Consider the following 10,968-nt stretch of genomic DNA (forward strand, 5'->3'; position numbering starts at 1 on the left):
ATGTCGAACATCATTGCTCCTCCTCCTCCTCCTCCTCCTCCTCCTCCTCCTGCTACCTGTGATCTTGCTCTTTCAACCTCCTTTTCCAGCTGAGTAAGCTTTAATCTGCTACACTCTAGTTGCTGCACATAAGCCTGTTCCAATCCAATGCAATGTGTCTTACATTTCTTGCTTATAAATATAAATAAGTGATGCCACGTACTACCTACCTTTTTCCTCAGACGGCTTTTCCTTGCAGCTTCTCTGTTTTGTGCCAACCGTCTCAGTGTCTGAAATCATCAATCACACACAACAAACAAAATCTTCCTATTCATCTTTCCAATATATATAACCATGCATTCTTCTACAAACTACACACATCTCTCTCCTATTTTTTATATAGAAACAAACCTTCACCTTTGCATCCACTGCCTTCTCCGATGTGGAACTCGCTCCTTTTTTCTGCAATATAAAGGAAAATCTTATCAAATACAAAGGTGATGAATAAACAACAATAACAATGTACACTACTGCCAAGCTCACAGAATAATTTCTAGCAACTTTCTGCATTTGTGAATGCAGAGTAGCGGTATGATTATGATTAGGCCATTTCTGTTGTTCATGATGAGGAAGAATAGCCATGCATTCATCGATATGATAAGGATAGCAGAAACCATCATCGTTCTTGTTATTATTATCATCTCCCATTCTTGTTCTTGAAAGAGAGAGAGAGAGAGAGAGAGAGTAGAGTACACAACCCAAACAACAAGCAAGGCGAGGGAGGAATGAGGGTGAAATGGTGAATGAGTGGAGCGAAGTGAGAGTGGGTCACTATTATAATGAGAAAGTTGTTTTTGATAAGTACTGAAAAGATTCTTTGTTTGTTTTTGCCCCTCTCTCTCTCTCTCTCTGGTATTTTTCATGTCAGAAAATCGTTCAGAAATCAGCAACAACTCTGTGTTCCTTTGATTTTCTGAGAGTTGTTGGGATCTGTGCCTGTTCTTTTGTGCTTTGTGAACAAGACAGATAGATAGATATTGAAACAGGGAGATCAACCACAAACGGAAATAGAAGAAAAAACAACAGTAATAATTTGCATTGAAGAGACCTATAGCTTGAACTTTGTTCATACAAAATAGTGTTATGCTAAGGTTGTTATATTAGATGGAACCTTTTGTTGGGGTGATGGCCCTTTTCTTGAGGCATCACTAGTTGCCAGCTGCACCTCTTGATCTTGTTGTTGTTGGTGGCTACTAATTGGAGAATCTTGTGATTGAAAATGATTATGATGGGGTTCCGTTTCCAATTTGCTTGAAAGGGTGTTGGTGTTCACACCTGATCCTGATCCTGAGTCTGTGTTTTCATCCCCTCCTCCTGACTTGCAACCTCCCTGTATTGTGATTCAATAGTTCAATTCCTTTGCAAAATCCTTTAACATGAAAAAGAAAAAATAGAGATTTTGTTTCTTGTTTCAACTCATGTGTTTGGTCCAAAGTGGTGTATATGGGAATGGATTGGTCAAAGAAGAGGCAAGTGAGAGAGAGAGAAAGAGAGAGAGATACTCTTGAGGTTTGGTGGAATCTGATTGGCCATGAAGGGAACATTTCCAGTGTTGCTGCAGGCCTCCCTGTGATGAATAAAGCTGCAAAGTATGCATCAACTCAGCAAATTAAAATGGTTTCAATATTTTTAAAGTTCTCTTTTTCATTTACAATATGGAAAGGTGGAGCCAAATCCTACTTTATTCATTCATCACAAGATCAGGAAAGAAATAAAGTATCATGATGCAAAACAAAGTCATCAGGCTTCTAAGATTTTAATCGCACGCCTTCCAACTAGATTTCCCTCGGAATTCATCATTTTTTATGGTTGGTAGCTCTCTCTCTCTCTCTCTCTCTCTCTCTCTCACTCAAGTTGGAAAGAGTAGTTGGTTGTGCTCTTATCCAAAGTAGTCAGAAAAAGGGAAACAACAACAATCATACATGATGCTTTGGCTTCTTCATCATTTCTAGTCTTGATTCCTTGCAGAACAATTGCCTCTTCCAGCTCTCCAAAATCAAACGCTCCCTCTTCATTCCTATCAAACAAAATTAATATCATTAGAACACAAAGAAACACCATATTAAACATGCAGCCATGCACATATATATAATATAACTCTTCCTTATGAGGAGGAATTCAGTTGTACATGTCTTATTGATACTTTTCATACATTAAGATTGATGATGGGGTGTTGATTCCATGAAGAACTCCATGAGTAGAGGCATGGTGATGACTTGTGATCAGTGACTCTGATAAACCAGTGTCTCCTCCTATTCTTTGGCTCGCCATTCAATAAGCCTAATTTAAACCATTATCATCTTCTCTGCAGCCTGCAGCTCAAACTCAAAGTTGAACAATATGAAAATTACTGTGTTTGCTTATGTATGTGTTTAGATATCTACCACACACATATATAAACACTATGTGTGAGAAAAGAAGGAAGTCATAAACATTTACCTGTTTTTTTTTCCTGGTATATGGACAAGTTCACACAGCAGATAAAGATCAAAGCTTTCTTGTCAAAGTAATATATATATATATAAGTTGCCACAATCAAGAGGGTGCAGTCTTTTTCTCATATAAGTTTGTATGTTTCCTATGGGCAATTATTTTTTTGTTTTCTTTTCGGGTATCTAATAATGTTTCATGCAATGGGAATGGGGTGTCTCTATCTCTTTCTTTTCTCCTTCTTCTTCTGTAGGAAGAAACCTGATTGATAAGCTTGTTTGGCATCCTTTATCATTGTCTTTAGTAGCAAATATTACTCTCTCCTCTGCTACCCCCAAAGTCCTGTCCTACCAATTTGCAAAACTTGTCTGTGCCTATCATAGCTTGTAGGGTATGAGAAGGATACTCCAATAAAAATTAGAAAATAAATAATAAACAATTATTCAGATTTATACAAATTTAAGGAATGGGACCCGATAGGATAGGCAGGACATGGATATTGAATCTATTTAAACTTTTAATTAAAAAATTAAACATTAGAACCATTCTTGAATGATTATTTCACCAACAACAAAGAAAATTTGATATTATATTAGTTTGATATATCTAAAAAAATTGTTACATTTAATAATTAGATTCAATTGTTGAAAAAAGTTGCTTTCTATTAACAAATTTATTTGGAATTAAATTTTGCCCAGTCTTTTAAATATATTAAGCAAATATGCATTTTAGCTAGGACTGGACTCCAAAATAAAAAGAAAATGAAGGAGTGGGGTCCTGTTTTAACTTTTAACTCCTTCCTGCTCCTCTCTCTAACCGCCTGCTAATTCTCATTGGTTCTGTGATGATACTTCTTAAGGGCTTGCATGTTATTGATAGGGGGAAAAAATGTCATATTCATTCATATAGGAAACACACTACAAGAATGAACTCATTGCTACATTTAGATGAGACAAGTTTTTGTTACTTTTTATTTCTATCTTTTTCTTTGCCATTAAAAAAAGATGTAATGGCAAAAGAAATGATGAAGAGAGAAAGCTTTAAAGGTGATTTTTCGTGATCCTTAGCTTTTTTTCACACCTAATAAGTGTTTGGACTTGATTTTTTTATTTAGTTTTATTATTATTATTACAATTGAGAGCTACTTGAAAGCGAGTTCTTTTGACACATCATATCATAAACATTTTAACCTAAAGATTAGAATAATATTCCACTCTGTATTTATTCACAGCTCTGAGATGGAATTGTTTGGTGTTATCTCCTTTGTTGATAGGTCAACATCCATTCCCTATCATCACCTAACTAAAATCATGCCATCTTAAGATTCTTTTCTACTTATAAACGCATATGATACGCACCTTATCATCAATCACTTGCAACTTATTAATCTCATTTATGTTTGTATATATTTAAAATCCTAAATCCATCTTTTGCTGCAGTTTTTGTTTAATTTTTTTGGCTTAATTCTTTAAGCGTTGTGTCTTCTGAGTAATTAACTGCTAATCTTTCAAACGACCAGAGAGAGAGAGAGAGAGAGAGTTATACTATACAGAATAATGCATATCCAATGCAAACTAATGAAAGAGTAGTAGTACTATTATTGCAAAATAGTCAAGTAATAAAACTAATAAAAACAGTTTAACTCAAAAAGGGAGATGATTTCAATTTATTATATATAAAATGCATGAGTATGACCTACATTATTATTAAGAAATGAAGTAGTATGCTGATAAAGAACAGACACAGAAACACTAAAAAAAGGGGGAGACTTTTCGGAAATGTACCCAATCTATAACACAAAGAGGTAGAACCAAATATTCCTTCATGATGCCTTTTATAGGTAACATACCAATTCCTACCAATGATTGGTCTTGGAGCCCAAAATATAAAGTCTCTCATTCTCATGGATCAAACCAGTGTGTGTGTATATACCTTTGTTCCCAACATAATTTATAACCTATGTTCTTCACATAAAAAATGTCTTAGATCAAACTGATTCTAGAATTTTAATTATTTTTTCGTTGATCATACTAAGTCATTGCTTGTTATCTAAGCAAAATATATATCTTCTTTTTTCTTTTGGCCTTACTGCTTGGTTAGACCATTGTTGCAATGGACAATGACATTTAGCAGTTTTTTTTTGGCATTTTGTTACATTCTTGATTGGTGAATGTCAAATTCAAAGGTCAAAGAAAGCAGAGAGATGGCTCAAACAATCTATAATTTTATATAGATGTTGAGTAAGGGAAGGCAATGACAATTCCGACATTTTCAGTCTCTAACGTTATGGACCTCGGCAAATATAGTATTAGGTTGTCTGACCTTATTTAAAGAATAATACCTGTCCATCTACTTGAACTAAAAAAATGTAAATATAAAATGATGATATGAATAAAAAAAATTATAGAAGACATTTCCACTACGAATATTTAAATTTATCATTTCGGTGATACTGCATGTACAATCGTTTTTATAACTAAGTTAAGCAAAAAAAAAAAAGAAACGTGTGCATACGATACTGCTTCTTTTTTTCTGCGCTTTAGAAATTTTTTATGGAGAGTACAGAAACTTATTGATATAGCACAAAAATTTTGTACATAAATACAAATATATTTGTTAGTTGGGTGAGTCAATGTTTTGAGTATGTGATTTTTCAAAATTTTTTGTGCTAGACGCCAAAATTTCAGTCCTATGCTCCAAGATTTCTGTGCTGTACCAAAAAATTTATGTGTTGTATGTATTTTGTTGGTTGGGTGTCAATGTTTTGCGCACGTGATCTTTCAAAACTTTTTGTGCTATGCATCAAAATTTCTATGCTCTAGTTTATTGAACATATATAGGAGAAAAAGAAGATGAAGACGAGATGATGATAATAAAAGAAGGACGAAGATGAGAAAAAAGGAGAAAAAGAAGAAGAAGCGCTGGTGACTTGATAAAACTTGGTTTAAAAAACGTTTGGGTATCTAGCTTTATTGTTACCATATTATGTTTCTAGAGAAGAATATGACTATTTACTCCTTAACTTTGTCCATGCTCTAAACAGGCCATAGACAAATTCACAATACCAAGACTGAGATGAGAAAGATATATGCTATTATTGTTTAAAATTCATGTTGTAAGTATGTGAATATTGATCATTTGTAAATAATGTATATGGATCGTCATGCACCTCTAAGATTACCTCATTAAAACAGACTATTAAGTGCTTTCCTATTAGGTAGAGTTAGTCGCATGAATTAAAACAGTGTTGCTGAATTATATTGGAAAGTGTCTTGAAGACAAATTATTATAATATATAGTAGAGTAGCTTATTGTAAACGAAATAATAATAAAAAAGTAAACCTTCCAAAGGCCTATATTACAATTAGAGTGAAGTTTTATTATCCATGGAAGTTAGCCAACTAAGTTACGTGAAAGGATTTCTTAACCAGCTATATAAGCCATACTAAACACAGACTCCTACATGTTGTTTCAGGGAACAAGTGATTGTGGCAACTTCATGGTTTTAAGAGTGCAAATACAACATTATCAAATACAACTTTTAAGTGGAAGGGAAACATATAATCAACAAGATACTTAGAAACAGAGGACACAGAGAAGAAAGAAGAAACAAACAGAGAGAAAACTCTTAAGAAAAGATACTGCTAATGGTATTTGAACGTCAATGCCTCTTGGCTGTATAACGCACCATAACGGTAATCCCTCAAACATGAATCGTTCCAGATTTCCAAATTTTTTTGTCTCTCTTTTTTCTTGTCTTAATTAAAGGCTAATTAAGATTTTCTGCACAGAGCTGAGAGTAAAAATTCCATACTATAACCTTGTCTTTGCAAAGAAGAGATCAAAGGCCTACTCCTAATGTCTATCATAATTGTTGGTCCGTCACAAAAGTTCTAACGATTCCAAACAATAAATAAGCTAAACCGGAGCTTAAACTCATGAATCTTGTAAGCTACCTGCAAATGTGCCTATGCAATTTATATTTAAATGAAAACTAGCTATAACAAAGCATTCAGCAGAATCTCATTCATACTTAAAATGTGGATCTACATGTGTGTATCTCCTCATAAGCTCAATCATGGATGTGGTAAAATTTGCCAAGATGAGGCATTCTTCTTCAGACTTAGCTTCAGAAACAACCCCATGAATGATCAACTTCTTGAGATTCGGGCATCGCTTAAGCAACCCCTCAACCCAGTGGGAGAAAAGACTATTAATCACAGTCCAGCCGAGCTCTAAGACAACGACATTCTCGAGACAGGAAGAGCCTTGCAAACCATAGTGAAGTGCTCCATCTCTTACATCATAACTCAAAGATAAATGGCTCAGTTGCGGAAAGCATGTGGCAATAGTTTCTACATCTACAACCTCATCCTCATCGTCAAACATCACATCCCAGAGTCGAAGCCTCTTCAAATTGGATGATTTCGAAATCATCTGGTAGAATTTGGGCCATATGATTGTGAAATTGCTGATATCTACGATCTCAAGATTTTCAACGGTCTCGCCGATGTCAAGATGGATAACACTAACATCATCGATCTTAAAATGCTTCAAGGTCCCCTTACCAATCAATTCAAAGACCTCAAGGGCACAATCTTTCAAGTGCAGGCACTCAATACCATCGGCCTCTAATATAAACTTGTCCAAACTGATTGCTTCTACATACACACTCTTGAGAGTTGAACTGCTGAGCTCAACCGTTACCTGAGCATCGGACATTGCAATTTCCGGGTTGACGAGTTCCAAAGCCTCAATCTTGGGGCAGGCTGACACCAAGAGATTAAGATCCAAGGCAGATATACTGACATAACTCAATGAGAGGGATTTCAAACAAGGGAACCTCTGATAATTAGGCTCCACCCCAGAGATGGAATTATGAGCCAGATCTAGTATTTCCAGCTTGTGTCTGCCACAGAGTTCAAGAATGTTAACATTAGGTGTAGTCTTGACATTATAATACAAGTGCCTCAAGGTTTCCCGGGTGTACATGAGCCAAGCAATAACAGTAGAAGCGGAGAATTCGTCGACGTCTTCCATGAGAATAGAGAGTGCCTGCAATCCTGATGTCTGGAAGATGGTCTGTGTGATGAGAATCTCGAGGCGGCTGGTGGTCAAATCGCGGTAGAGAGGCCAATCATTGGAGCTGAAGGAGAGGGTGTGGAGATGCTTGCAGCATGCTTGTCTCCATTTCTTGCAGGTCGCAGAGGCTATCACTACATCCCTTGCAGCCCTTAGGTGCGACAGTATGTTCCCAATCACTTCCACAGGAAGCTGATCCATTTAATTACACTCTCTTCACAACAATTACAATCAGATACACATCGAATACCACAATTAACAACATCAATTCAACAAATTTCCATGGAATTGAAGGAATTTGGACGGAAATCAAATAACAACAAATAGAGGATTGAGCATTGTATGAGAATGGATAGATACCTGAAGGAGGGAAGAGGTGCGTGATTTGAGATTGTTGATTGCAGAAAAGAGAGCAAAGTCAAGATCCGAGAGGGGCACTAAGCACTACGCACTAAGCAGTGAAGAATAGAACATAAATCATAATAGCGACATCATCTCAATTCTCATCTCACACTCCCAATTCCAATTTCCAATCCAATTTTTGTCTTGCTTTTATTTCACCCTCTTCTTAGAGACTAGAGACTCACCTTTTTTTCCAAAACAATAAATTATTTGATTTAAAAATATGAATATCCAATCTATCATAACTCAACAAAATAAGAATCAATCAATTAAAAATTAAATTCTTAGTTTTCAAAACTACTATATTTTAGCTTTTTAATCCCACAAGATATAAGCAACCAAAATTTGTAATTAATTAATATTAATCAATATTTCTTTTTTAATTTAAAAAATTTATTTTTTTGAGAATTAAATTAAGAATTTATAATTAAAATAGATAAAATCATTTTAAAGATTTTAATTGATATTGACTAAAAAAAAATGGCTATCTAATATTACTTTTTTAATACTATAATATTTATATGCGTTCCATAAACTAAAAAAACTAAGAATCAATCAACAAAATTCTTATTGTAAAAATAAACTTAGTTTAATCTAAATATTTCAAAATATTTTATTTTACTTTCTGTAAAAACTTTATTTTGGTATAAGTTTAAATATTTTGAAAAATATTTTATTTTAATCTGTAAAAAAACATTAAAAATTAATTTCAGGAAGCTGAGGATAAAAGGAAAAATTGAACATAAATCACATATTTTAAAAAAAAGGTTTATATCTAAACTAAAAGAAAAATGCATAAGGAAGAAAACCAATTTGGAAATATTTTGAGGAAAAAAAAAATTTAACATTTTAATTATTAAAAAAAAAAACCTTATATTGATTCTGTTTAATAATGTTCATCTCTGTTGTACTCGTAGATACTGCAATTGACTCTGTGACTTGCAAAACCAAATCACTGCATCTGCATCTGAATCTGCATCATCATCAATGGTTAACACCCATTTCCTCATTCTCTTTCTTCTACTCTTTCGCATTCTTCAGTCTCCATCTCCTTCCGTTGCAGCTTCTCCCTCTGATCATCGCTACCATATTCGGGATCATCTCCCATTTTTTGTCAACACAGTTGGACCCTTCAACAATCCCAGGTTCCTTCCTTCAATCCAAAATTCCAACTTTTCCCCATTTTTCTTAATCTTCATGCAATTCATTCATTATTAGCTCTCTTGCAGTGAGACATACGAATACTATGATTTGCCATTCTGTCAACCAGGTAATATAAGACACTCTTAGTCTTAGGTTTTATTCTAATGATATTGAAAATGAAGTCAAATTGTCATTGGGACCACTTTGATTGTGACAAGGTTGTGTTTTCCACAGAACCAATTGTGAGAAAGAAGGAGTCCCTTGGTGAAGTTCTCAAGGGGGACCGTTTGTGCAATGCTTTGTTTGAATTCAAGTTCAGGGAGAACAAAATTGATGAGACATTGTGCCAAAAATGGATTAATGTTGATGAGGTTGCAAGCTTCAAGGAAGCTATTAACCGTGACTACTACTTCCAGTTTTACTTGGATGACCTTCCATTTTGGGGGTTTATTGGGAAGCTTGAGGAGGATAGCTGGAGTCCTGCTGGGGGAGGGACAAAGTATTACCTTTTTACGCATGTTCAATTTGATGTTCTTTTCAATGGAGACCAAGTCATAGAAGTGAATGCATTTGGTGATCCGAATCGCGCCATTGATATAAGTAATGATGTTGATGTTGATGTTAAGTTCACTTATTCAGTTACCTGGAATGCAACTGCACTGCATTTTGAGAACAGGATGGACAGATACTCAAGAACTTCTTTGCTGCCGGTGTATAGTCAAGTTCATTGGTTCTCATTCATTAACTCAACCATCATCATTTTGCTCTTGGTTGGTTTACTCGCCCTTCTATATACACGGCAGCTGAAGAGTGATCTGAAAAAGTAATTTTCTTCCTTAATCATGATCCTATAAGAAAAATAACATTTTTCTGGGAGTTACATTTGTTTCTTATCCTAATGTTTTTCACTTGCTATTAGGTTTTCTAATGCGAATGAAGAAGACAAGGAGGTTGGATGGAAATCCATCCATGCCGATGCATTGAGACATCCTCCAAACTCATCCTTACTTTTTGCTCTTGTGGGAATTGGAACCCAGTTGCTAATCTTGTAAGCTACTAATGTCTTTGAGGTGCATCTCAGGCCTCTCCCCAAAAGTCAATTATTCATTTTCTAGTCTTTACTCGGCATTGTCAATTTGTCATGGCCGTGATATTTGAAGTTTGTGATACATAGATTCATCAAAACTAAATCCGCTAACTCTTTGCTCCTTTTTTTGTTATACAAACTAATATCGATTTGTTCTGCAGGCTTTTTGTCTTGCTATTTCTAGCATTTATTGGAACCCTCTATCCATACAGTCGTGGAGGACTGTTGAATTACCTTGTTCTGCTATATGCTCTTTCGACTGTTTTTGCTGGGTACTCATCAGCATCCTTCTATGGCCAGTTTGTTGGAAATGGATGGGTAATCCTATACGCAATTAACATGGAAAATAAATGATGTCTCATTATATTTTTCTATCAGCATCCTATGCCTGTTGTGTGACTTGATTATGATTCCAGGAAAGGAGTATTAGTTTAGCAGCGATTCTTTACACTGGACCAGTTTTTGTCGTAGCCTCTATCCTCAACATTATTGCAATATCTTATGGTGCCACAACTGCTCTCCCATTCAGCTCCATCATTGTGATTCTTGTTATATTCATAGTCCTTGCTATCCCCTTGCTCGTGTTTGGTGGAGTTGTTGGATACCGCTTTAGAATTGAGTTTCAAGGCCCTTCTTCGACAAAGAGATATCCTAGGGAGATTCAACAGCTTGCTTGGTATAGGAGAACACCATTTCAAATGTTTATCGGTGGTCTTGTGCCCTTTAGTGCAATTGTCTTGCAGTTACATCAGGTGTATGCTAGTATGTGGGGCTACAAAATATAC

The 10,968-nt window shown here is 35.1% G+C and overlaps 3 protein-coding genes across 4 annotated transcripts in view; 1 reads left to right on the plus strand and 2 right to left on the minus strand.

Moving 5' to 3' along the window:
* Positions 1 to 2,818, minus strand: part of LOC107632392 (transcription factor TGA9) — a 3,753-nt gene extending 935 nt beyond the window's left edge. Inside the window, exons 1-8 of the mRNA XM_021117723.1 lie at positions 2,479 to 2,818; positions 2,192 to 2,351; positions 1,962 to 2,056; positions 1,503 to 1,621; positions 1,151 to 1,369; positions 397 to 441; positions 210 to 269; positions 3 to 134 (exon numbers count right to left, since the gene is read on the minus strand). Of these exons, the coding sequence (XP_020973382.1) occupies positions 3 to 134; positions 210 to 269; positions 397 to 441; positions 1,151 to 1,369; positions 1,503 to 1,621; positions 1,962 to 2,056; positions 2,192 to 2,310 (789 nt within the window). The 5' untranslated portion in view covers positions 2,311 to 2,351; positions 2,479 to 2,818. The remainder of the gene's footprint in view (positions 1 to 2; positions 135 to 209; positions 270 to 396; positions 442 to 1,150; positions 1,370 to 1,502; positions 1,622 to 1,961; positions 2,057 to 2,191; positions 2,352 to 2,478) is intronic.
* LOC107629328 (F-box/LRR-repeat protein At1g67190) lies at positions 6,264 to 8,075 on the minus strand. 2 transcript variants are annotated; one of them, XM_016332093.2, is made up of 2 exons: positions 7,912 to 8,075; positions 6,264 to 7,765 (listed from the first exon to the last, which is right to left on the minus strand). In XM_016332093.2, the coding sequence occupies exon 2, from the start codon at positions 7,750 to 7,752 to the stop codon at positions 6,493 to 6,495; it is 1,260 nt and encodes a 419-aa protein (XP_016187579.1). In that variant the 5' UTR covers positions 7,753 to 7,765; positions 7,912 to 8,075; the 3' UTR covers positions 6,264 to 6,492. The 2 variants fall into 2 exon arrangements, with proteins under 2 accessions (XP_016187579.1, XP_016187580.1); XM_016332094.2 differs by having other exon boundaries at positions 6,264 to 7,743; positions 7,912 to 8,053.
* The window catches only part of LOC107629326 (transmembrane 9 superfamily member 5), a gene marked incomplete at its 5' end in the record, with an annotated part of 3,119 nt that continues 1,104 nt past the window's right edge, over positions 8,954 to 10,968 (plus strand). The window contains 6 exon segments of the mRNA XM_016332091.2: positions 8,954 to 9,098; positions 9,183 to 9,223; positions 9,331 to 9,919; positions 10,016 to 10,144; positions 10,345 to 10,501; positions 10,600 to 10,968. Of these exon segments, the coding sequence (XP_016187577.1) occupies positions 8,954 to 9,098; positions 9,183 to 9,223; positions 9,331 to 9,919; positions 10,016 to 10,144; positions 10,345 to 10,501; positions 10,600 to 10,968 (1,430 nt within the window).

The sequence above is a fragment of the Arachis ipaensis genome, chromosome B03, assembly GCF_000816755.2.
Source record: "Arachis ipaensis cultivar K30076 chromosome B03, Araip1.1, whole genome shotgun sequence".
NCBI lineage: Eukaryota > Viridiplantae > Streptophyta > Magnoliopsida > Fabales > Fabaceae > Arachis > Arachis ipaensis.

Coding starts and splice junctions, on each gene's coding strand:
- LOC107629328 (XM_016332093.2), bottom strand. CDS start 7,752: ATGGATCAGCTTCCTGTGGAAGTGATTGGGAACATACTGTCGCACCTA.